This window comes from Fundulus heteroclitus, unplaced genomic scaffold (genome assembly GCF_011125445.2).
Source record: "Fundulus heteroclitus isolate FHET01 unplaced genomic scaffold, MU-UCD_Fhet_4.1 scaffold_95, whole genome shotgun sequence".
In the NCBI taxonomy this organism is placed as follows: Eukaryota; Metazoa; Chordata; class Actinopteri; order Cyprinodontiformes; family Fundulidae; genus Fundulus; species Fundulus heteroclitus.
Genome location: NW_023397417.1, coordinates 278,582 through 306,173, shown reverse-complemented (window position 1 = coordinate 306,173; position 27,592 = coordinate 278,582). Strand labels below are relative to the sequence as shown.

The window sequence follows — 27,592 nt, the reverse complement described above, 5'->3', positions numbered from 1 at the left end:
ATAGTAAAGAGAATTGGTCCAAGGACTGAACCCTGTGGTACTCCACAGGTGACCCTAGAGTTTGAGGAAGATTTATTATTAACATGAACAAATTGGAATCTGTCTGACAGATAAGATTTAAACCAGCCTAATGCTTTCCCCTTAATCCCTACAGTATGTTCAAGTCTTTGTAGGAGAATATTGTGATCAACTGTATCAAACGCAGCACTGAGATCTAACAGGACAAGTATAGACACAAGTCCATTATCTGAGGCCATGAGAATATCATTAGTGACCTTCACCAGAGCTGTTTCAGTGCTATGATGAGCTCTGAAGCCTGACTGAAACTCCTCAAGTAGGTCATTACTTTGTAAATGTTCACAAAGTTGATTAGCAACTACTTTCTCAAGAATTTTAGATAAGAAAAGAAGATTAGATATAGGTCTGTAATTTACTAACTCATCTTGATCAAGAGAAGGTTTCTTAAGTAAAGGTTTAATAACAGCTACTTTCAAAACCTGTGGTACATATCCATTTACTAAGGATAGATTAATCATGTCTACAATAGTGCCACTGATCAAAGGGAATATGTCCTTAAACAACTTGGGTGGGATTGGGTCTAACATACAGGTAGAGGGTTTAGATGAAGCTAAAATTTTAGATAGCTCAGAAAGCTCTACTGCTTCTAAACAGTTCAAACACTGCGCAGATTCTAAAGATTCCTCCAATGCTGCCTCACTTACTAAGGACGAGGTAATCATGTTTGGGAGGATGCCAATTATTTTATTTTTAATGGCATCAATTTTATTTATGAAGAATCCCATAAAATCATTACTACTAAGAGCTAAGGGAATGGATGGATCGACAGAGCTGTGGCTCTGGGTAAGTTTGGCAACTGTACTAAAGAGAAATCTAGGATTATTTTTATTCTCTTCAATTAATGATGAAAAATATGCTGCTCTAACTCTGCGAAGGGTCTTGTTATACAACAATAGTCTGTCCCTCCAGATTAAGTAGGATTCCTCTTGGTGTGTAGAGCGCCATTTTCTTTCCAATTCCCTAACATTGTGCTTCAAGGAACGCAGCTCTGAATTAAACCAAGGAGCCAGCTTCCTGTGAATAATCACCTTCTTTTTCAAGGGAGCTACATTGTCTAACGCAGAACGCAATGAGGAAGTCAGATTGTTAGCAAAGGTATCGATTTGTGAATGGGAAGAAACAGCAATGCTGTCATCTACAGGGCATTTCTGCAATACTGAGGATATTAAAAAGGGGACAGACTCTTTAAGTTTTGATACAGCATTATCCGATAAAAATCTACTATAATGGAACCCTCTTTTGGGGGTGGAGAACTCAGTTAGATTAAACTCAAATGTTATTAAAAAATGATCAGACAGGACAGGGTTGTGAGAGAATACTGTTAATTCTTCACAATTAACAGTATTGTGAAGTAATTCACCTGCAGAGAATTACTGTAGTTTTGTTAACAATACATGTGTACAGCCTGTGAGCGGTATTTGAAAGCTCTGTAGCCGGTCTGTGTCACTGTGGTTCTCTGGTACAGTAATACAAAACAGTGTTCATGCAGCACTTTGTGTGCATCCAGAGTCACTATTTTACTGGAAACGTCTAAGTCAAACCTGAACTTGTGTTTCAAGTAATATTAAAAGTAGTATTTTGCAGTCCGAGAACCACCTTTTCTATCAATCCACTCCAGTCTTTCCCCATAGGTTATCTGATCCAAACTGTTGCAAATCTGCTCCAGTCCATAGAGTAAGAGATCTGACATCTGATGGTCAAACATTGACCTGGCTGAACAGTCACCAAGGCTCGTTGTGTCACTATTCAGATTTATTACCTGAAAATAAACTACAAATATTTTGCACCGGTGTGAAAACAGTCGAAAAGCAAAGGATTGTTGTGTACTCAGCCATGGAGGATAAAATCACACTGTAAGTTTAAAGGCACTGAAATGTGAAACTTTTACAGTCACGAAGGGGACTGCCCATCACAGCAAGGGCTGCCAGCACTTCTATGTACTAACTCCCCTTGGATCTCCCTCTTTGCCTGTTGACTGTGAAAGCATCCACACTGGAGAGACCAGTAAACATGGGTGCAGTCCAGAATTGCAGCTAAGTACAGCCTGCTGTTCAACGTCGGAACCTAACCAGCCGACTGTCAAGGAAACAGCCTGTTTGTAACCTTTCCTCAGTTTTTGCAGGAGCTGCGACCCCGCCTTCACACGCAGAACGCAGACCACAGGAGAACCAACCTCGAAGCTTCATCCCAAGATGAGTTTCACAAGGAGTTAGAACCGCTTGCTCTCTGGTCAGACAACCAGCCTTCATTTGGTCCGTCTAACTGGATGCCCAAAGTCAACTAAACAGACACAAAGACTGATGTTTGGCAGTGTTTGGCAGGGAAATTTAAAAACGGTGTATTGTTAACATGTTTCAAGGTTTTGACCAAACTAGACCAAGCTAACAGACTACCTCCCGCTAGCTTTCTTGAAACCATGCTGTGCTCATATCTGGTTTGAGTGTGTTTTTATAGTTATAATAAACTTTATTTTCACAAAGGTTTTATACACCTATGGAATTTGAATGTTTTTTTTTTGTCTGGTTCGCTCATTAGAACCAAAGAGAGCTTAAAAGTCTTTTTAAATTAGTGCCGAATGTCGGCTTGCATACCACTATTAGCTTCCTCGATAGCTTTCGGTAGATTCTGTCCATTCAGAGTCACTGTTTTACTGGAAGTGTCTAAGTCAATACTGAACTTCAGTGTTCTTCAGTGAGTCTTTGTAGTCTGAACCTCCAGTATATTTCCCTCCAATCTTTTCCCTGCAGACTTTCTGATCCAGTGTGTTGCATAGCTGCTCATGAAATAAGAGACCTGACAGCTGATGGTAAGACGATGACCTGGCTGGTTCACACTTCACACCTGCAGAGAAACACATTAAACTGAATTGTTACCAACAGGGAATATTAAGTTCAGTCACGACACACACAATTCTGTGTCCCATTGAGACTCACAGGATCCAGCAGCATCAGCAGGGCTACTGAGAACATGTTGGTGATGAAGGTGATCTGATAGGAGTTTCTCTTCTTCTGCAGCTGACAGCATCAGATTAGGTCTATAAAACCTGACACTTCCAATTTGCATAAGACCAAACTAACCACATCAGAATCACATAATAGAAAGGTTTTTATGTACTATCAAACAACAGGAAGGCACAGAATGCTTGCATTTAGATTGTCTATCTTTAAAGAATATTGTTGTTCCATTTGTTTCTTTGGTTTTTGATTTCTGGATTTACCTATTGTGATATGACATGAAACACTTCCAAGAATTACATCTGAGCTAATGTTACTTTCTGTATATAATTAAAGACTTTGACATCAGCTACAGCTATATAAATAAAGTTTTACTTTTTACACCTGTCAGTAAAACCTGAGACAACCTGAATGGTTCCAGGTCTCCTCAACAAGGTCCCTTAAACCCACAAGTGATTTGGCTTTCAGAAATTTTCATGCAAGTCAGCTAATTCTTTCAGTCATAATGACTATCTGTCTGTCTGTTATCAAGTACATTCTGTATTTATAGAGTCAATGCATTTTTGTCTTGTTGTATTGAGATAAAAAGTTGTCTATTGCACATGTTTTTAAAATGTGTGTTCCTAATCTACAAAGAAAGATCCGTTTGAGTGTTCAAATGAATGTGATTGTCTCATGTACATTTTAGACTCACCTTGCAGAGAAACTCTCATGAACAATAGAAAAGGTTTAAAGGAATGGTCTACAGTATTACATTTGTAGCACTTCACTTGTGTTTTTGCATTAGGTATTTAACTATTAACAATGATTCAATCAAACAAAAAAACTTTGTAGGCAGTTTATGTATACTATCAAAAAAAATGCAAAAACAGTTTTTATGAAAGATTAGATTTTAAATGATCCTTAATGGTTTTACAAGGAGCAAAGACATTTGGCTTTAAATACATCCCAAAGTTATTTCTCCAGTGTGAACCATCCACACCCAGACTTGTTTAGCTGTTTGCTCTGACATACTGTATATAAGTGGTGTTAGAGCTCCCCCTGTGGTGTCTTCTTGTTAAAACTATTCATGCATCAAGGAGTTTTTGTACAGTGTTTCTGCTTCCTGTGTCACTGTGGCTCTCGAGCACAATAATAAACAGCAGAATCCTCAGCTGTCAGGCTGTTCATCTGCAGATACACCTGATTTCTGCTGTTCTCTCTGGTGATGGTGAACCGGTTTTTTACTGAGTCAGAGTAGTAGATGTAGCCGCTGTCATATCTGATATAGGCAATCCACTCCAGTCCTTTTCCAGCTCCCTGTCTGATCCAGCTAATGCTCTGAGTGCCACTAAACCCAGAATATGTGCAGGTCAGTCTGTGGGATTCTCCAGGCCTTTTAACCACTGATTCAGACTCAGTCAGTGTTTGACCATCAGTACCTGCAGACAGACAGATCATTAGGTTCTGAACTGTAATAATTATGTATTTTCTCACTAAGAGGTTCCTTTAATGTTCATTTGCTCTCACCAGTCCAGTTAACTGCCAGGATGAGGAAAGCGATCACAACCTCATGAGGTCTGATCATTGTAGAAGCCATTTGTCTCTGCTCAGTCTGGACGTGTCTTTGTCTCTGATTTACTGCAGGTCTTGAACTCTCTCACAGACATGTAAAGGTGGAAGCAGTGCAAACTTTGCATCAACTCCTCCTCCTGAAAAAGATACAGAACTGCTCTTGATTTTCTGTAGACATTTGATCTCAATAATCTTGTAAGACTTTTTTGGGTACGGTGATGGGTTAGGTTAAACATAAATTGTCCGGTAATTTATCATTACTTTTACTCAATGCCATAAAGATTTAAAGCCAAATAATAACAAATATTATGACTGTCTGCACCAGTCCTATTAGAGGAGATCATTTTGGATATAATGTAAATATGAAGCAGAAGTAGCTAGGTTTATAATCATTTTGTTAATTCAGGATTCTTTGTCACATAAACAACCCAAATTTGTATATTTTAATTAACAAACAAATTTCAAAGCTCTTTGTAGAAGTGGGCAAACAATATGTATTTAAGTTGAACCACACATTTAAAGGAATTCTGAAAAACAAGAAGTTTACAAAAGTCAACATGACCTTATACATATAACTTTGACATTGATTGCATCAGCAAAAACAATTGCACTAGATTCTAATTTTGGTTTAAAAAGTAATCAAAGTTGTTTGTTGTATCACTATTATACTCTGAAAAGACATTGTGTCAAACTTGCCCCTAAAGATTAAAAGTATTTCTTCACCCTTTCCAATAGGACGACACAAATTGTTTTAAAATCCACATTTTTAAAAGCAAGCACACTTTTCCTTCATTCAGGTTTATATTGCATAAAACTACTTTTTTTTATAAAGTGTGAAGAGCATGATAATTTCAGTTTTACGTAAATCAGAAGAGTTAGGTTTTCAAGACTTGATCTCTTGCTGTCTGCTGCAGAAGAAGACACCTTCCCACCAGCCTGTTCACGATACAGGAACTGCATGTGAACCCACAACAATTTTAGGACAATCTGAGAAAAGAAAACCAGAGAGGTGAGGTGGAAAGGCATCTGGGTGGGAAAAAAACGTTAAGTAGGACAGAGAAAGGAGAACATATTGGGCTTTATGCTTGTAGTACTATAAGAATGACTAAAGGCAGTTTTATTTTGTTTATTTTGACTGCTGCAGTCAATAAACCCGGCCTCATTCCACTTGTCAATCCACATACTTAAGGACTCCTCAGCCAGCCCTTCATCTCTGGTTCATCGTCGTTCTTCCCTGGATGACTCTCTGCCTTCATTCTCCCATCATCAGACTCTTGTCCTGCCAGCTTGGACCCCGCTCCAAACTCTGCTCTGGTTCCGTCCTGAAGCTCACCTTCGGTCCTTCAGCTTCCTCTCGTCTGCCAGCTCCTGACATCACCATTCATCTGCTTCAGCCCGGTAAAGACTCTGATTTCATTATCCACAACTCATCCCCTTCAATAAAACTCTTAACACGAAGCTGTGTGTGTGGCTGAATTCAGGTTCAAACAGAACAGATCATGACACCTGACAGCTGATGGTCAGATGTTGACCTGGCTGTACAGTCTGAGTGGCTGGTTGTGTTAAACTGTCGGCACTTCACATCTATAGATAATAACAAAACCAAACAAAAACATTGTATATAATTATGGTAAAATTAAACATTCTATAGGTATGATCACATTATTTCTCTCTCAGTGAGACTCACAAGATCCAGCAGCAGAGCTACAGAGAGCATGTTGGTGCTGAAGGTAATCGGATGGGAGTTTCTCTTCTACAGCTGTCAGCAACATATCATGGTATTAAAACCCAACTCACCTGATTTGCATAATACCAAAACAGCCACACCAGAAACTGACTCCACTGATGGCAACGAGTCCTTTTGTAGTTTGCCTGCCTGATCCATGTGTTTTAGTAATAACCAACACCTTAAGAACTGAGCAGGTCAGCCCATTGGGATCTGCTGGGATTTTGTATTCACTGGGTCAGCGAGCCACAAGAAAATAATTAATTTGTTAAGTATGATTGAAATATGATTACATTTCAATAACTTCTCAGATTTGACAGATTTGAGATTAGGATGTTGGGCAGTTTCTGAAGGGAGCAAAAATATGATGTAAGAATGATTTCACAGACACTGGGATTTTCACATTTAGATCAGAATGATTGTATATAATATAAGTTTTATGTTTCCACTCCTGTTTTAACATTGTTTAAAAATATATATTTCGTTAAACTGTTTTTTTATAAAATGTTATTGTTAATGTAAAATTGATGTTGACTTACATTATTTTCTTGATACAAAATTAATGTTTCTAACAAACCTCTAATTTAATTTGAAAACATGTAACATAAACAAATTTGGAGTTGTGTTAATTTAATTTTGAATGAAAAAATGTGTAATTTTTCTACGTGCCTAAATTTAAACTCGATCATACAGCTCCTGTGGCTTGATATATCCTGTTAAGGCCCTGACGGGTTTTTGTACAGCTGTGCTGCTTGTTTGTATCACTGTGGTATCTGACACAGTAATACACAGCAGAGTCCTCAGGCTGCAGATTCTGTCCATTCAGAGTCACTGTTTTACTGGAAGTGTCTAAGTCAATACTGAACTTGTTCTTCAGTGAATCTTTGTACGCTGACTCTCCAGTATATTTTCCCCCAATCCACTCCAGTCCTTTCCCTGCAGGCTGTCTGATCCAGTGTGTCCAATAGCTGCTCAGAGAATAAGAGACCTGGCAGCTGATGGTCAGACGTTGACCTGGCTGCACAGTCACAGAGGCTGGCTGTGTCAGCTGTTCACACTTCACACCTGTAGAAAAACACATTAAAATTATATCATTACCAGCAGGGAATATTCGGTTCAGTCATGACACACATATATCTTTGTCTCATTGAGACTCACAGGATCCAGCAGCCAGCAGCAGCAGCAGAGCTAGAGAGAACATGTTGGTGCTGAAAGTGATCTGATGGGAGTTTCTCTTGTTCTGCAGCAGACAGCATCAGATCCACTCTATAAAACCTGACACTTCTGATTTGCATAATACCAAACCAGCCACATCAGAAACACATAATGGAAAGGGTTTTTTACACAGTATTGACAAACAGGAAGGCACAGTATGCTTGTTTTTAAAATACCTGTCTTTCATTAATAATGTTTTACTTGTGTTCCTTTTCTGATTTTTGTATTTACCAATTTCAATATTACATGAAACACGTGCAACAATCATATCTGAGCTAATGTTAGTTTTTATATTGTCTAGGACTTCTAAAACCAGCTGCTGTTAAATGTTTAAACTTTTATTTTTTACACCAGTCAGTAAATCTCCAGACAGCCTGAGTGGTTTCAGGTCTCATTAACTAGTCCCTTAAACCCAAAAGTTATTTGGCTTTCAGAGATTTTTGTGCAAGTCAGCAAAATATTTCTGTTACAATGACTCTCTGTCTGTCTTCAACTACATATTTTGTACATTTTGAGACAGTAAATGTTGGTCTTATTGTATTACGACAACAAAATCTTTTGTGGTCTATGTTAAATGTTGGTTACAATCTACAAATGAACATTATCTTTATATCAATGCCATCGTCTCATGCAGATTTCTGACCTACCTGCAGGGAAACTCTCAGGAACAATAATAAAAACAAAGGTTTAAACGAGTGGTGTGCTTTTCTGTGTTTGTAGTAAAACAATTTTGTTCTTGCATACGTTGTCATATTTGAATAGTGGCAATTTATTTAACAATGAAACAAGGCTTACACAGTGACAGGGAAACAGGAATCAGAAGCACGGCAACAACAAGTCCAGAGCAGAGTAGAAAAACAGATGAAGACAGAGGACCTGGCAAATGGTAATGGCTGAGCTGACAACATATATATATATATTTATATAGGAGGCAAGACAGGAGGAGTAACAACTGGAACCAATTACACAGGCACGATGAGAAAAATTCAATTAAGCAGAGGGGAAAAGTGCAGTGAGCTGGCAGGAGCAGAGGGAGAACTGAGGGTCCATCCAAATACCCTTATTGGGTAAGGACTCTTTAGCCAAAATGGAAGTTCATCAGCAGTCGCCATGACAAGTGCTGTCTGAATAGTGCAGTCAGTAAGGAAGGAGGTAAGAAAAGGAGTCTGTACGCTTCCACCTGCGGCTAATTTAGCAAAGAATCCTTGCAGTATCACTTACCAGCCTAAAAGGAATCTCTAAATCCTTTGCATGACATGCCGTATAAGCAGAGGCCACCTCACAGAAATCAACAAAAATGGCCGGAGAGTAGAGAACCTGCACCATGTATGAATGAATGAATGAATGAAAACTTTATTGTCATTGTCACAAGAACAACGAAATGTAAAAAGGGCCATCGATCCGTGCATATGTTTAAAAAAAAAAACAACAATAATAAATAAATAATAAATAAATCTCTGTCCCTCAATTTACACACAATATAAGAAATAAATAACATATAACTGATAAAAACAACAAAAAAATTAAAAATAACACATTCTCACACACATCATCTATGATAATTAATGGTTATTTTTGGTTGCATTTAGTTTTGTTATTGCTGTCGGGTAAAAACTGTCTCTAAAACGGTTTAATTTTAGTTTAATTTCAGAAGGCTGTAGAGCCGGATTTGACTCACATCATGTATGTGTGTTTCCGTCACGTAATGACATCGGAGTTAAAGGCTTTTCGAAAGCGGGACAGCAGTTTGAAGCTCCTTTCTTTCATACAATAGAGTTCTTACTGTTGACCCATGAAAGGTCAAGAAAAAAGAGCTATATCAACAAACAGAAGCAGTTATTCATTATATCCATACATTTGATGTATTCTCTTTGTATTGAGACAGCTGAAGAGCAGAATGATATTTAATTAGATCCATATTGTTCCAAATGTCCAAATGTTTAATATTTTCTGACTTGTTTTATTTTCGGGGGGGGGGGGGGGGGGGGGGGGGGGTGGGGGGGGGGGGTTAAAAAGTAAACTCAATAATCTGTTTTTTTCATGACAGTATTTTATCAGTGATTTGTTGCTTCTGTACAGCCAGATGAAACCTCAATTTGGGTGAGATCAGGGAAAAGCAAAGCTTGCTTTGAGTCAGTCAGGGAGACTGACGTTATCCAGCAGCAGCATCATCACAACAACAGAGAACATGTTGGTGCTGAAGATGAGCTGAGGGGAGTTTCTCTTCTTCTCATAGCATCACAGAAGGTCTTTAAATCAGAATTCTTCAATTTGCAGATTAACAAACTATCCTGTTAGTATTCTGTTATTCTTAATTTAAGTAATACATAAATCCTGCCTAACTCAAGTGAAATGTACTTTTTTATTGTGACCGTAAAATAAATACATGATATACTTGATCTCCTTCTAAGTCATTATATATCTCAAAGATATAGTAGCCATCCCTATATATGTCTCATATGACAACTGGAGGGAAATAAACACTTGCCGCGTCTTAAAAAAAGAAAAGCATCAAAAAACAAAATTTGTTTTATACAATGAAATTAAGCAATGTTTTTCATCACTATGGGCAACAATGTCCAAAGGTAATTATTGGGTTATTTCCTCATTAAGTATATAGGTCATGTCCTCAGGTCATTGGGAAGGTGACATAGAAATATAAGCTTTTGACCATCTTTGTTTTGTTGTTCTTGTTGGTTGTGTTAATTAGCTGTTTTAAGTGGTAAACAAAATATGCAATTTTTCACCATGTTGTTGAGCGATTTGCTGTTGCTTATCTGTTGTACAACAAGCATCATAACTTTCTGAAGTTCAGATTTGTTGAACCATAAATTGTTTCAGGTTATTTCTGAATTAGTGTCAATATGTTGGAGTATCCTGAGGTGACAATAACATTACCAAAGAAACACCCATATTTAAATAAGCCATTCATTAAAGATCCCATTATTGTGAATTTACATGGTAGTACGTTGTATGTCATGTTTTTTTTTTTTTTCACAGAAATTTGGAACATTGCCGTGCTGTCTGCATGAAACAATCTAAATTAATTTGTGGTCTAAAAGCGCCTCCTCTGGTTGGTGAGTAATAAAAGTGTTCAGGCGCTGAGGGGTTTTTGTACAGCTGGGCTGCTGGTTTGTGTCACTGTGGCTGTCTGGCACAGTAATACACAGCAGAGTCTTCAGGCTGCATATTCTGTCCATTCAGAGTCAATATTTTACTGGAAGTGTCTAAGTCGATACTGAACTTGTTCTTCAGTGAGTCTTTGTAGTTTGAACCTCCAGTATATTTGTACCCAATCCACTCCAGTCCTTTCCCTGCAGGCTGTCTGATCCAATGTGTCCAGTAGCTGCTCACATCATAAGAGACCTGACAGCTGATGGTCAGACGTTGACCTGGCTGCACAGTCACAGAGGCTGGCTGTGTCAGCTGTTCACACTTCACACCTACAGAGAAACACATTAAAACTATTTCATTACCAACAGGGAATATTCAGTTCAGTCATGCCACACAACGTTTGTCCCGTTGAGACTCACAGGATCCAGCAGCCAGCAGCAGCAGCAGAGATAAAGAGAACATGTTGGTGCTGAAGGTGATCTGATGGCAGTTTCTCTTCTGAAGCTGACAGCAACCCATCAAGTCTATAACGCCTGACTCTTCTGATTTGCATAATACCAAACCAGCCACACAAGAATCACATGATAGATTTTTTTATGTAGCATTAACCAATGGGATGGCACAGTATGCTTGCATTTATAATACCTATCTTAAATTACTATGTTCTTCTAATTGGGATTTTTTTCTGATTTCTCTATTTAACATTTTCAATATTACAGGAAACACATGCAAGAATGATATCTGAGCTAATGTAAGTTTTTATATCATCTAGCACTTTTGAAACCAGTGTCATGCCATCACAGGGTTTTTTTTCTTGTTATTTAATATTTAATAAAGAACTCTCGCTCTCTTGAGTGTTGTCTAGAGAACATAAACTCAAACAGCTGATATTAGGACAATAGATGAAAGGGTGATTTGTGCACTGGCATTCTTTTAACAGAAAACTCTGCACATATATGGAATAAATGAGTGACAACTTCTCTTCAAGTTCAAGAACTTATTACCAGAAACAAAGCAGACCAGAAAACACAAACATTAATATCCCATTAGTGTACAAAACGTTTTTTGGAAGGAAACTTTGTTATAAACCTAACACACCCAAAACACATCAGCAAAGCGTTGTTTCAAAGGTTGCAAATGGGTAGCTTGAATGTAAGCTCAAGGTCTGTTTACCTCGGTCAAATCTTTAAACAAAACAATAAAAACATATTATAAGTAATCCACTTAAATGATTGATCTTTCCCCTGCTTAAGTCTCTGCTAAATCTGTGCCATTGTATCAGTTTTGTTGACTTTGGGCCATCGGGTTGGAAGAAGTTGCTTTAGGGTGAAGCTTATTGTCGGGGCGGCGAGCAAGCAGCTATCTCAGGGGTAAAAGGTCCTTGTTTGTGAACCGGGCTCCAGAGGGTTGCGCTTGAGTCTCCCGCTGGAAACTGTTCAAGTTGGCAGTGAGGAAGTTCAGAGCTGTGGAGGGGGAATGGGAAGCCCCAACATGTTTGGGCAACGTTCAGCCACGCTATTAAACTCTGCAGGTGTTCCAGGCTGGGATGAAGGGAAAGAAATAGGATGAGGATGAAGGGATGAAGTGAAGGAAAGGAGATGAGGATGATTAGAAGGGTTATGGTGGGATGAGGGGAGGGAAAGGAGAAGAGAATGATGGTTGAGGGTTAGGGAGGATGATGTCAAAAGAGCGTTACAGACTGAGAGGGATGAGTGAGCTTGGTAGTAGGCTATTGGTTAATTAAAGGTGTGGCTAAGGCGTCGCCCTGCTACCAAAACTAAGTTGACATAATAACTTCCCTAAGAAAAATACCTACCGATGAAACTGATCCAATGTACAAAGTGAACAGTTTTTGTGGAAGGAGGAAACCAGAATTTTTCAGTTGAGCCTCTTGTTGGTAGAAATCCTGATAAACAGGAAATCATGAACCACAACGTCAGCTGCTTCTGTAACAGCGTGTGTTTCTCTCTTTTACTGGTGCCAATTCAACATTGTACAGGACTTATGGTTGTCTCTTTTTGCTTTATTTTTTCACATTTTTCTGGTGAGTTAGAGTTAGGATTCAAATCAAGAGTTGCTACCTGAAATGGATCTGATTAAACTGCATCTACTATTCTGACATGCTTATACTTTGCTGTCATCTTTTTTAATTTACTTTGATTTTAACTTTCAGTCCATTTACCCTCACAATCAGTATGCATCATATGCTTTAAAGGCCACCTACACGTCACATTTCACATCCTAATTATTGACAGATGGGTTATGGTTGGAGGATGATTCAGACAGAAGGCAGAGATACCACCGACTACACTGACAGCAGAGATTAACAACAGTCATTTTATAGTGTGCCTGTCTGAAACAAGTGTTTCAGTAATGACCTACAGCCTGAAACTGAGCAGGTTAGTCCACTGGGTTCTGCAGGGATTTTTATTCAGTGGCTCAGCTAGCCAACAGAAAAGATGTTATGATTTAAGTATCATTGATATATGTCTAGATTTCAATAACTTCTCAGATTTGACAAAAAACAGGAGGGGGAAATAAAACGCTGTGTTTCTCAAATGTGCAAATATTGATCGAAATATTTTATTTAAACATTTTATTTTTATAAAATTATTGTTTACACAGAAGTGTATTTGACCTACATATTTGCCTACATTAACCTGTTCAGGCTCTGAGGGGGTTTTGTACAGTTGGGCTTCTTTTTTGTGTCATTGTGAGTCTCTGGCACAGTAATACACAGCAGAGTCTTCAGGCTGCCACACATATGTTTGTCCCGTTGAGACTCACATGATCCAGCAGCCACCAGAAGCAGCAGAGCTAAAGAGAACATGTTGGTGCTGAAGGTGATCTGATGGGAGTTTTTCTTCTTCTGCAGCTGACAGCAATCCTGGTACTTAGCAAAGCTTTTTTGGGCTAACTGAGTTTTTCCTGCTTCTAAGCTGAGATCTATACAAGGAAGGCTTGGAAAAGGCGTGTCCTTTTCTGCAGGAGCCTTATGCTGGAGTGCAAAATCTTCACATAAATCTATATGTTGAGAGAGGCTGATCATACCACAACTAAAAATCTTACCATTTCTAGATTAATACATATATTTTCAAGTGCTACCGTTTTTCACTGCTGTCAATGATTTGTGTTCATATTCTCAGCCCATAAATCGCTTTTCTAACACGAGGGGACGCTCTGAGTTCTGAACAATTTGTTTGTGCTGCTCTGTCCAGCTATGGGTTTGTTGTGACAAACACAAGTGATGTTAGAGCGCCCCTTGTTAGCCACAAGAGGGTGTAATACACAGCAGAGTCTTCAGGATGCATATTCTGTCCATTCACAGTCACTGTTTTACTGGAAGTTTCCAAGTCAATACTGAGCTTGTTCTTGAGAGAGTGTTTGTAGTTTGAACCTCCCATACTTTAATCCAATCCACGCGGTAGTTTCCCTGCAGGCTGTCTGATCCAGTGTGTTGCATTGCTGCTTATAGAATAGGAGACCTGACAGCTGATGGTCAGACGTTCACCTGGCAGCACAGTGACCGAGGCTGGCTGTCACAGGATCCAGCAGCCAGCAGAGCTACAGAGAACTTGGTGGTGCTAATGGTGATCTAAGGGGAGTTTCTCTTATTCTGCAACAGACAGCATCAGATCAGGTCTACAACACCCAACTCTTCTGATTTGCATAAAATCAAACCAGCCATACAAGAACCGCATGATAGAATTTTTTATGTACTATTAACCAGTGGGATGGCACAGTACGCTTACATTTATAAAACCGATCTAAAATTAATAATATTATTATTATCAATAAAAAACAATATTATTTTTATTATTATTAAAAGTTATTAAAATTAATTGTGTTGTTCTAATTGTTTCCTTTCTTTTGTTTGTTTTCCGTATTTTAAAAATGTATTACATGAAACACATACAAGAATTGTATCTGAGCTAAAGTTAGCTTAAAGTTAAAGACTTTGAATCCGACCCACGGTCCTTTGCCGCATGTCTCTCCCCCTCTTCCACCCCCTTCCTGTCAGCCTACTTTCAGAAAAAGCGAGCCACTAAGAGCCCCGAAAAAAAAATGTTAAATGAAATATCATCACTTTAAGTTTGTTTTTAAAATCATTAATATTTGTTTTTAGTTTCCATTTTCTATTTTCATCCATCCATCCATCCATCCATTTTCTAACACGCCTATCCCTATTGGGGTCGCGAGGGGTGCTGGTGCCTATCTCCAGCTATCATTGGGCGAGAGGCGGGGTACACCCGGTCGCCAGTCTATCTCAGGGCCATTTTCTATGTTTTATTTTGTTTTAATTTACCTATGTTTTATTCCAACTGTTTTTATCACTAACTTTTATTCTGTTGTTATTTTCCTATGTTTTAATTATGTTAAACACTTTACATTGTCCTTAAATAAATTGTGTAGCCTCTGTACTTTAATAAATTTCCCTGTCTTGCCTTTGCTTCCTGTGTCACTGTGGCTCTCGAGCACAATAATAAACAGCAGAATCCTCAGCTGTCAGGCTGTTCATCTGCAGATACACCTGATTTCTGCTGTTCTCTCTGGAGATGGTGAACCGGTTTTTCACTGAGTCAGAGTAGTAGACATAGCGGCTGTCATATCTGATATAAGCAATCCACTCCAGTCCTTTTCCAGCTGCCTGTCTGATCCAGCTAATGTCAGGAGTGCTACTAAACCCAGAATATGTGCAGGTCAGTCTGTGGGATTCTCCAGGTCTTTTAACCACTGATTCAGACTCAGTCAGTGTTTGACCATCAGTACCTGCAGACAGACAGATCATTAGGTTCTGAACTGTAATAATTATGTATTTACTCACTAAGAGGATCCTTTAAGTGATCCTTTGTTCTCACCGGTCCAGTTAACTGCCAGGATGAGGAAAGCGATCACAACCTGATGAAGTCTGATCATTGTAGAAGCCATTTCTCTCTGCTCAGTCTGGACGTGTCTTTGTCTCTGATTTACTGCAGGTCTTGAACTCTCTCACAGACATGTAAAGATGGAAGCAGTGCAAACTTTGCATCAACTCCTCCTTCTGAAAAAGAAGCAGAACTCCTCTTGATTTTCTGTAAGACTTTTTTGATGCGTTGATGGATTAGGTTAAACATACATTTTCCGGTAATTTATCATTACTTTCACACAAAGCCATAAAGATTTAAAGCCAAATAATTACAAATATTATGACTGTCTGCACCAGTCCTGTTAGAGGAGATCATTTTGGATATAATGTGAATATGAAGCCGAAGTAGCTAGGTTTATAATTTTTTTTTTAAAATTCAGGATTCTTTGTCACATAAACAACACAAATTTGTATATTTAAATAACAAACACATTTCCAAGCTCTTTGTAGAAGTGGGAAGACAATATTTATTTAAGTTGAGCCACACATTAAAAGGAATTCTGAAAAACAAGAAATGACAAAAGTCAATACTTTTTGTCTGTTTTGGGAGCAGTCAGAATTTACGTTTGTGCTCTTATTTTAGATTTTTAAGTTTTGGTTTTATTTCTGCACAACAAACAAACAAAAATTTTAAAACAGCTCAAGGAATTTCTTTACAGCTAAATAAATATGTGTATATGCTTGGGACTGGATATATAAGTTTGACACTGATTACATCAGCAAAAATAATTGCACTAGATTCTAATTTTGGTTTAAAAAGTAATCAAAGTTGTTTGTTGTATCACCATTATACACTTGAAAGACATTGTGTCAAACTTTTCCCTAAAGATTAAAAGTATTTCTTCTCCCTTTCTAATAAAATGACAAAAATTGTTTTAAAATCCAAATTTTTAAAGCAAGCACACTTTTCCTTCATTCTGGTTTATGAACCCTGAGGCACTACCTCCCCCACACCCTGCCCTCCATACTTAACCCCAACCCCCATATTCCAGGGGTGAGAAGAAGCGCCAGCCCCAGCTGCCCCCTGGAAATCAACGCCCATCCAGAACCCGACCATGTGGCCTGCTAGTCCTTCAGGCCCTGAACTCTGGATGGCAATGGGAGAACAGGGGTGTGTGAAAGACCCACTCAAATGTCATGTTTTTGCAAATCGTTCTCAAGTGCATATAAAACCGGAGGAGCCAAAAAAAGAGGCAGCATTACAGCATCTGAACATTTTTTAAGATATGACACACTAGTTTTTAAGATACTGTCATAAATTTTAAAATCATCAAGAATTTTATTAAGGATTGACTTGGAATCACTGGTGGTCCTAGGCCGCCTCCTCTGGCAGTTTTGCTCATAATACATATGTATGGCCTGTGGGGCGGGGGGTTATACAGCTCTCCTATCTGAGTCGCTGTTTTACTAGAATCATTTGAACTAATGCTAAACTTGTTTTTTAGCAGATCATTGTAGTCTGCGATATATCCACTTTGTGCAGAACCAATCCACTCCAACATTTTCTCCTGCAGGCTGTCTAATCCAAGCTGTTGCATAGCTGCTAAGAGAATAAGTGACCTGATGTCAGAGTGCAGCTTTGCCTGCTGCACCCTGGACATTTTCCGGCACCTTCCTCCTCCCATACACCCCGATTACGATCAGTTCCACCTGCTGCAGTCAATAAACCCGGCCTCATTCCACTTGTCAATCCAAATACTTAAGGACTCTTCAGCCAGCCCTTCATCTCTGGTTCGTCGTCGTTCTTCCCTAGATGACTCTCTGCCTTCATTCTCCCATCATCAGACTCTCGTCCTGCCAGCTTGGACCCCGCTCCAAACTCTGCTCTGGTTCCGTCCTGAAGCTCACCTTCGGTCCTCCAGCTTCCTCTCGTCTGCCAGCTCCTGACATCACCATTCATCTGCTCCAGCCCGGTAAAGACCCTGGTTTCATCATTCACAACTCATCCCCTTTAATAAAACTCTTAACACAAAGCTGTGTGTGTGGCTGAATTCAGGTTCAAACAGAACAGATCATGACACCTGACAGCTGATGGTCAGATGTTGACCTGGCTGTACAGTCTGAGTGACTGGTTGTTAAACTTTTGGCACTTCACACCTATAGATAATAACAAAACCAAACAAAAACATTGTATATAATTATGGTAAAATTAAACATTCTATAGGTATGATCACATAATTTCTCTCTCTGTGAGACTCACAAGATCCAGCAGCCAGCAGCAGAGCTACAGAGAACATGTTGGTGCTGAAGGTGATCTGATGGGAGTTTCTCTTCTACAGCTGTCAGCAACATATCAAGACTTTAAAACCCAACTCACCTGATTTGCATAATACCAAAACAGCCACACCAGAAACTGACTCCACTGATGGCAACAAGTCCTTTTGTAGTTTGCCTGCCTGATCCATGTGTTTTAGTAATAACCAACACCTTAAGAACTGAGCAGGTCAGCCCATTGGGTTCTGCAGGAATTTTTTATTCACTGGGTCAGCGAGCCACAAGAAAATAATTCATTAGTTAAGTATGATTGAAATATGATTACATTTCAATAACTTCTCAGATTTGACAGATTTGACATTAGGATGATGGGCAGTTTTTGAAGGGAGCAAAAATATGATGTAAGAATGATTTCAGAGACACTGGGATTTTAACATTTAGATCAGAATGATTGTATCTAATGTATGTTTTACGTTTCCACTCCTGTTTTAACATTGTTTAAAAATATATATTTCGTTAAACTGTTTTTTTTTTATAATTTTATTGTTAATGTAAAATTGATGTTGACTTACACTATTTTCTTGATACAAAATGAATGTTTCTAACAAACCTCTAATTTAATTTGAAAACATGTAACATAAACAAATTTTGTAGTTGTGTTAATTTAATTTTGAATGAAAAAATATGTAATTTTTCCATGTGCCTAAATTTAAACTCGATCATACAGCTCCTGTGGCTTGATATATCCTGTTAAGGCCCTGACGGGTTTTTGTACAGCTGTGCTGCTTGTTTGTGTCACTGTGGTCTCTGACACAGTAATACACAGCAGAGTCCTCAGGCTGCAGATTCTGTCCATTCAGAGTCACTATTTTACTGGAAGTGTCTAAGTCGATACTGAACTTGTTCTTTAGTGAGTCTTTGTACGCTGAGTCTCCAGTATATTTCCACCCAATCCACTCCAGTCCTTTCCCTGCAGGCTGTCTGATCCAATGTGTCCAGTAGCTGCTCAGAGAATAAGAAACCTGACAGCTGATGGTCAGACGTTGACCTGGCTGCACAGTCACAGAGGCTGGCTGTGTCAGCTGTTCACACTTCACACCTGTGGAGAAGCACATTCAAACTATATCATTACCAGCAGGGAATATTCGGTTCCGTTATGACACACAATGTTTGTCTCATTGAGACTCACAGGATCCAGCAGCCAGCAGCAGCAGCAGAGCTACAGAGAACATGTTGGTGCTGAAAGTGATCTGATGGGAGTTTCTCTTGTTCTGCACCAGACAGCATCAGATCCGTTCTATAAAACCTGACACTTCTGATTTGCATAATACCAAACCAGCTACATCAGAAACACATAATGGAAAGGGTTTTTTAAACACAGTAGTGGCCAACAGGAAGGCACAGTATGCTTGTTTTTTAAATACCTGTCTTTAATTAATAATGTTGTTTTATTTGTGTTCCTTTTCTGATTTTTGTATTTACCAATTTCGATATTACATGAAACATGTGCAACAATCATATCTGAGCTAATGTTAGTTTTTTTATATATTGTCTAGGACTTCTAAAATCAGCTGCCGTTAAATGTTTAAACTTTTATTTTTTACACCAGTCAGTAAATCTCCAGACAGCCTGAGTGGTTTCAGGTCTCCTTAACTAGTAAATTAAATTTGTTGTGCAAGTCAGAAAAATATTTCTGTTACAATGACTCTCTGTCTGTCTTCAACTACATATTTTGTACATTTTGAGACAGTACATGTTTGTCTTATTGTATTACAACAAAAAAATATTCTGTGGTCTATGTTAAATGTTGGTTCCAAATCTACAAAGGAACAATATCTTTATATCAATGCCATCGTCTAACGCAGATTTCTGACCTACCTGCTGGGAAACTCAGGAACAATAATAAAAACAAAGGTTTAAACGAGTTGTGTGCTTTTCTGTGTTTGTAGTAAAACAATTTTGTTCTTGCATACGTTGTCATATTTGACAGAATTGGATTGAAGCGCAGACAAGAGCTTGGAAGTTACATGTTGAATAGTGGCAATTTATTTAACAATGAAACAAGGCTTACACAGTGACAGGGAAACAGGAATTAGGAACACGGCAACAAAGAGACCAGAGCAGAGTAGAAAAACGGATGAAGACAGAGGTCCTGGCAAATGGTAATGGCTGAGCTGACAACGTATATATATATAGGAGGGAAGACAGGAGGAGTAACAACTGGAACCAATTACACAGGCACGATGAGAAAGATTCAATTAAGCAGAGGGGAAAAGTGCAGTGAGCTGGCAGGAGCAGAGGGAGAACTGAGGGTCCATCCAAATACCTTTATTGGGTAAGGACTCTTTAGCCAAAACAGAGGTTCATCAGCAGTCGCCATGACAAATGCTTTCTGAATAGTGCAGTCAATAAGGAAGGAGGTAAGAAAAGGAGTCTGTATGCTTCCACCTGCGGCTAATTTAGCAAAGAATCCTTGCAGTATCCCTTACCAGCCTAAAAGGAATTCCACAATCCTTTGCATGACATGTTGTATAAGCAGAGGCCACCTCACAGAAATTAACAAAAATGGAGTAGAGAACCTGCACCATGTAGTTTAGTTTCAGAAGGCTGTAGCCCCGGATTTCACTCACATCATGCATGTGTGTTTCCGTCACGTAATGACATCGGAGTTAAAGGCTGTTAGAAAGCGGGGCAGCAGTTTGAAGCTCCTTTCTTTCATACAATAGAGTTCTTACTGTTGACCCATGAAAGGTCAAGAAAAAAGAGCTATATCAACAAACAGAAGCAGTTATTTAATATATCCATACATCTGATGTATTCTCTTTGTATTGAGACAGCTGAAGAGCAGAATGATATTTAATTAGATCCATATTGTTCCAAATGTCCAAATGTTTAATATTTTCTGACTTGTTTTATTTTCGGGGGGGGGGGGGGGGGTAAAAAGTAAACTCAATAATCTGTTTTTACATGACAGTGTTTTATCAGTGATTTGTTGCTTCTGTACAGCCAGATGAAACCTCAATTTGGGTGAGATCAGGGAAAAGCAAAGCTTGCTTTGAGTCAGTCAGGGAGACTGACGTTATCCAGCAGCAGCATCAGAACAACAGAGAACATGTTGGTGCTGAAGATGAGCTGAGGGGAGTTTCTCTTCTTCTCATAGCATCACAGAAGGTCTTTAAATCAGAATTCTTCAATTTGCAGATTAACAAACTATCCTGTTAGTACTTTTGTACTGTGACTGTAAAAGAATTACATGATATACTCAATCTCCTTCTAAGTCATTATATATCTCAAAGATATAGTAGCCATCACTATATATGTCTCATATGACAACTGGGGGGAAATAAAGACCTACAGCATCTTAAAAAAAGAAAAGCACCAAGAACAAAAATTGTTTCATACAATGAATTTAAGCAACCTTTTTCATCACTATGGGAAACAATGTCCAAGGTAATTATTGGGTTATTTCCTGATTAAGTATATAGGCCGTGTCCTCGGGTCATTGGGAAGGTGACATAGAAATATAAGCTTTTGACCATCCTTGTTTTGTTGTTCTTGTTGGTTGTGTTAATTAGCTGTTTTAAGTAGTAAACAAAATATGCAATTTTTCACCATGTTGTTGAATGATTTGCTGCTGCTTATCTGTTGTACAACAAGCATCATAATTTTCTGAAGTTCATATTTGTTGAACCATAAATTGTTTCAAGTTATTTCTGAATTAGTGTCAATATGTTGGAGTATGCTGAGGTGACAATAACATTACCAAAGAAAGACCCGTATTTAAATGAGCCATTCGTTAAAGATCCCATTATTGTGAATTTACATGGTTGTACGTTGTATGTCATGTTTTTTTTTTTTTTTCACAGAAATTTGGAACATTGCGGTGCTGTCTGCATGAAACAGTCTAAATTCATTTGTGGTCTAAAAGCGCCTCCTCTGGTTGGTGAGTAGTAAAAGTGTTCAGGCTCTGAGGGGTTTTTGTACAGCTGGGCTGCTGGTTTGTGTCACTGTGAGTCTGGCACAGTAATACACAGCAGAGTCCTCAGGCTGCATATTCTGTCCATTCAGAGTCACTGTTTTACTGGAAGTGTCTAAGTCAATACTGAACTTGTTCTTCAGGGAATCTTTGTAGTATGAGGCTCCATAGCTGTCTTTCATCCCAATCCACTCCAGTCCTTTCCCTGCAGGCTGTCTGATCCAAGCTGTGTAGTAGCTCAGATCATAAGAGACCTGACAGCTGATGGTCAGACGTTGACCTGGCTGCACAGTCACAGAGGCTGGCTGTGTCAGCTGTTCACACTTCACACCTGTGACAGAAAACATGAATACAAAAGTTGTTAACAGCAGTAAATCATTGTGGTGTGATTATTTTGTCAGTGCCTCAGTCAGACTCACAGGATCCAGCCGCCAGCAGCAGCAGCAGAGCTACAGAGAACATGTTGGTGCTGAAGGTGATCTGGTGGGAGTTTCTCTAATACAGCTGACAGCTGTAGATTCCGCCTTTAAACATGAGTGTTTAATTTACATAAATACAAACTAGCATGCTAGAATTAATAGAGATCAGTGTAGATCTGTTTATTCAATGTTTCTAGCATGCAGTGACTTTGACATGCCTTAACTTGCAAAGTTGCATTGGGTTTATTCTATCCTTTTTACAACCCTTCAACATATTGTTGAAGGGTTGTAAATGATTATGTCTTAATCATTCAACAAATAGAAGGTTTTAACAGACTTGTATCAAAAATTGACATCTCATCGGAATAAACCTTTTAATAACATTAGTTATTATTACTTGTATAAAATAATTTCTTATTTTTTAAGATGCTTCACTTACTGCATTGGTACTCCATGTTTATATATTATTATTATTATTATTATTATTATTATTATTATTATTATTATTATTATTATTAATAATAATAATAATAATAATAATAATAATAATAATAATAATAATAATAATAATAATAATAATAATAATAATAATAATAATTGTTATTATTATTATCAAGCCATATCACAGCCACGTACCATAAAATCCTTATAAAACTATTTAAAAGTGTTGTATGTGTGGAAGCCCTTCAGTCTAAAATAACAATAGATAATTTTAGTAACTGGTATTTTTCTACTCTTCATAAACACCAAAACTGTAAAACATTTCAATCTCCAAAGTGTTTTGTTACAGTCACATTAAGTCACACTCAAACAGTCCATCCAAAAAGTATTCACCCCTTACTTCTCTACTTTCTTTAACATAGATTTCAGTAAAGTTTTCTTTCTGAATAAAAGAAATAACCCAAAGCGAAAAGTTTCCAGACATTTCTTAAATGTCTTTTAAAAAATACATTTAAAAATAACACTGAGCTGCAAACCTTAAAACACATTTATCTCTTTCTAACTCTCTTGATGATTACTGTTTGTTTCAATAGAGTGGAAGAAGAAAAATTCCCTTCATCAACACTACATAAATCCAGTCACATCTATTCAGTGATTTTTTTTACTATAAAACAAATTGTGTTGCACAAAGCTATTAATCAATATTTCAAACTTTCCTGAATACAGCAAGGGTATTCAAGGAAAGAATGACTCAAATACTGTTCTTATTGCTGAGGAAGAAACAGAATTTATGTATATTTCAAGCACAAATTAATTTTATAACAAGATTATATTATTTTAATAAGGCAAACCTGCGTGACCATAGATGAGGGTAAGAAAGGAGATCCCGGATACAAGCGGCTGAAATGAGTTTTCTCCTTAGTGTGTCTGGGCTCTCCCTTAGAGATAGGGTGAGGAGCTCAGTTATCCGGGGAGGACTCAGAGTAGAGCCACTGCTCCTCCACGTCGAGAGGAGCCAGTTGAGGTGGCTCGGGCGTCTGGTCAGGATGCCTCCTGGACGCCTCCCTGGAGAGGTGTTCCGGCCACGTCCCACCGGGAGGAGGCCCAGGGGAAGACCCAGGACACACTTCTTTTAAGATTTATTTAGAAGCATCCTGCATGTTTATGCCAGTGTTATATGACGCTATACTATGTAACATTGACGAGTGCTATGTTTTTTAGCTACTGTACTCGCTGTAGGTTCACAAGGTGTCAAGAGTATATCCGAAATGGAGCTGAACTGTGGAGGAATGTGAACTAACAGGAGAAAATGCACATGGATGGGGAAAAGAAAAAGGAAAATAACATAAAAATGGCACAGAGAAACTAAAACCAAAAAACTGCTAGATACGAGGTGACAGTACCAGCCATCCATGCCTGTGCGCAATATACGACCTGAATAATCTCCTAAAATAAATTTTTCCGGAGGTCCATAGGGCAAAATGTTTCCAGTTTTTCTCTGAGGTCGTTCTGTGAAAATTACCTTGGAATATGAGGATGGCGACAGCAAGTACATTTATAATAAAAATCAAAATCAAAACACTGGTGCTGTCTTTTATGTTCTACCTTATCTTTATAATGAAAAATGTATGAAGCTCTCTTTTCCGAAGTGTTCTGAAATCGACAGTTCTTTACCATGTCTTTTCAGATTTAAAAAATACAAATCTTCGAACAGCAGTGTTTAAACACCTGATTTTGTCCTTGATTTCCAGCCCGTGTGATCCAGTGTGTCAGTGGATCAGGGAATAGAAGACCTGACCGACGTTGAGCTGACTGCACAGTCACATAGGTGGGCTTTGTCAGCTGTACTGTTGACAGCTCACACCTGTAGGGTAGAAATATTAAAAAAGGAACATGGAATAACTGACTGTGTTGTTTGGTTAGGACATTGTCTCAATAACACTCACAGAATGTAGCAGCAGAAATGTTTATTTGCATATGTAATGGATTAATTTGTGTTTTGATTGAGCACAGATTTTCTCAGGCTAAACCTTGGCTCTTAGTCAAGAGCTGTTACCTCTGAAGAAATGTACATTAATCCTGCAATAAAAAAAAGCATGTTTACTCACTTAAACCGTAATGAAAACTTTTAAAAAAATCTAATGGAAAATATTTGTTACTAAGAAGTTATGTAGTCAAACATTTGTTGTACTGTTTGTTGTATTGATCATTAGATCTATATAAACTCTCTTTAAATCTACATTATTCACTTTCAACACATTGGCCCATGAATTTTGGGTGAAATTAAAATCAACACATTTCTGGTGAAAATGGAAGCCACATCTTGTAAAATTATTACATGATAAAGGATTGTAGTACTACTAAGAATGAATTAATGCAGAAATAGTATGTCTGAATTTATTATTTTACTAAGATGCGTCATTCACTAAACTTATTCTCCTGTTTACTTATCCTTCATGTTTTTTAAACAGTTTACAGCCATGAATCTGTTTTATATAATAAAAAACACTCATCAAACCCTATTAAACCACTTGGCCTCTTTCTAATAAAAGGTAATCAGTCTCACAAAGTATTAATAAGAATATAATTCACAATAAAACACAGTTGAAACCATTTATTCACAGATTGTTTAAAAAAATCACAAACATACTTTTCTCAGTCTGATCTTAAATCTCTAATCTATTTCCTCTTTTAGGTCTTTTTATTCACTGAAAAAGAATATTTTTACAGAAACATTTTCATAGTTTAAATGCATTTTTTAGCAACTGATGAAACTTCCTTCTAAACTGTATACCAATGTCATGTATTGTAAGGTTCGAGTGGGAGCAAACTGCAGAAAGGACTTCAGGAGCTTCATGGTATTAACATTGACAAAGACCAAAAACTTACAGCCAGGCATAAGGAAAATACGAAAAAAATAACCTCACAGGATGCTACAGAAGAAAGCAGCATAAGCCAAAGAAATTAAATACTGAGGAAAGGAGAAGATTTACACTGGAGTGTAAGGCAGAGCAGCTGAAAGAGAATAAAGAGTAAGGAAGACTGGAGAAGGAGTCTAATTGACACAGAGAACAGGGGAAGGCAGGTGAGGCAGTGCATCACCTGTTATTATGAGGATTAAAATACTAACATTACATTTCTGCTTGACAGTTCTGTAAATTTGTTTCTGTATGTTTTCAATGTTATTGTCAAAAATTGCTCAATTTAAGCATGCCTTTTCAAATAAATAGGAGGAGGGCGAGGTGAAGCAACGATGAGTTGCGCCTCACCTCTGATGGTGCTGTGTTGAACACACCGACCGATGTAAGCAGTTAGTGCAAGCCCATAGCTGTATTAGTTTCATTACACATGTACCACACATACTGATGTTCAACAGTCTGCCAGACATATTTAATGAATATGTGTGACATTGTTAGTCTTTCTATCAACTTTAAATACACAATGAAAATTCACAGGGTGAGGCAAAAAGTACCGTACTGATAGGTTGCAGTTCTGAGCCCCATAGGCACAATGGGCAACAGGTGCACGTCTCTGCACGCTCTTCTTTTAAGCAGAGGAGAGTGGTACATTAATTAACTGATAAAAGAGACCAAATGGGAAATTATGTCTCAAAACATGTTTTTCTTTCAAATTGTCTCTCAAGAATAACGGTATTAATCCTAACATGTAAAAAAAAAAAAAAAAAAAATTAAAAAAAAACTACTCCCAGGTCATCTGGAAACACCACTTTGTTGCTTCACAGTACGTCCTCCTGTCTGGTTGGTAATATTGTAGATAACTTTTACTTTCACCAGTCCAACATTTAATGGTCTTGGATCGCCCCCTCTGGTTGGTTTATACAACCTGTTCTGGTTCTGAGGTTTTTTTTGTACATCTGTGCCACTTTTTTCAGTCACTGTGGCTCTCTCACACAATAATACACAGCAGAGTCTTCATGCTGCATATTCTGTCTATTTAGAGTCACTGTTTTGCTGGAAGAAACAAAGCTGATGCTGAACTTGTTCTTCAGTGAATCTTTGTAGCGTGTGGTCCATCTTTCACCTGCATAACCAATCCACTCCAGTCCTTTCCCTGCAGGCTGTCTGATCCAGTGTGTTAGATAGCTGCTCAGAGAATAAGAGACCTGACAGCTGATGGTCAGACGCTGACCTGGCTGCACAGTCACAGAGGCTGGCTGTGTCAGCTGTTCACACCTCACACCTTTGGAGAAAAACATCAAAATAGAATTAGCTTAACAATAAACAGTAACTTTTATGAGATCATGTCGTAAATGTTTCTGCCAGTGAGACTCACAGGATCCAGCAGCCAGCAGCAGCAGCAGAGCTACAGAGAACATGTTGGTGTTGAAGGTGATCTGATGGGAGTTTCTCTGCTTCTGCAGCAGAGAGCAACATTTTTTAAATCGTTTAATTTACATAAAGGCAAAACCAATTAGCACTTTTGACCACATGTTGCATAAATATTTGTCTCTTTTTTCAACAAAATTAAGGGAAGATGAATTTATAACGTAAACTGACGTCAAATTAATGCCTTGATTGTATTGGAAATAAGGCTCATAATTTAGACTTAGACTTAAACACACTTCATTGTCATTTTGTATGCACAGAGTGCATTCAAAACAAAGTTTGTTTGCAATTGATTCTAATAAAACATTAAGTTTTAAGCATACTTTAAGCTGAAACATTACTGTGACAAGGGCAGATTGATTTCCTTTTACTTTTTATGCTTTAAACTGGAAAAAGATTTAAAAAAAAATACTAAATGGTTTCACAGTATGTCAAACCTAGTTAGCAAAAAAAAAGTTGCTTTCTAAATGAATCATAATGTTAGGAGTTCTTCTAGATTTATATGATGAAACTGTGGAGTTTTATTTTCTTATTAAAAAGATCAGCTGTGTGTTTACTGCTTTTATTTCTGAAAGTGTCAAATATTTAAGACATTTAACTGCTTCAACGTTGCTCAGCAAAATATTTTGGTATGAACACATGTTTTATT

General features: G+C 38.0%; 1 protein-coding gene and 2 gene segments (V, D, J or C); all 3 read right to left on the bottom strand.

Moving 5' to 3' along the window:
- Positions 1-4,118: 4,118 nt before the first annotated feature.
- On the bottom strand, positions 4,119-4,624 carry LOC118562473. The segment is given in 2 exon segments: positions 4,119-4,453; positions 4,542-4,624. Coding segments are annotated over 2 exon segments (381 nt in total).
- Positions 4,625-6,997: 2,373 nt separating this feature from the next.
- Positions 6,998-7,539, bottom strand: LOC118562504. The segment is given in 2 exon segments: positions 6,998-7,377; positions 7,471-7,539. Coding segments are annotated over 2 exon segments (423 nt in total).
- A 7,560-nt stretch (positions 7,540-15,099) lies between these two features.
- On the bottom strand, positions 15,100-19,020 carry LOC105924567. Its single transcript, XM_036134944.1, has 4 exons — positions 18,951-19,020; positions 18,537-18,860; positions 15,501-15,611; positions 15,100-15,411 (listed from the first exon to the last, which is right to left on the bottom strand). The coding sequence occupies exons 1-4, from the start codon at positions 18,991-18,993 to the stop codon at positions 15,101-15,103; spliced, it is 789 nt and encodes a 262-aa protein (XP_035990837.1). The 5' UTR covers positions 18,994-19,020; the 3' UTR covers position 15,100.
- Positions 19,021-27,592: the final 8,572 nt, after the last annotated feature.

Coding starts and splice junctions, on each gene's coding strand:
- LOC105924567 (XM_036134944.1), bottom strand. CDS start 18,993: ATGTTCTCTGTAGCTCTGCTGCTGCTGCTGGCTGCTGGATCCT. Junction 15,612..18,536: donor CACAAACAAGCAGCACAGCT/GTACAAAAACCC, acceptor CAAGACCTGCAG/TAAATCAGAGACAAAGACAC. Junction 15,412..15,500: donor CCTGGCAGTTAACTGGACCG/GTGAGAACAAAG, acceptor GTCTGTCTGCAG/GTACTGATGGTCAAACACTG.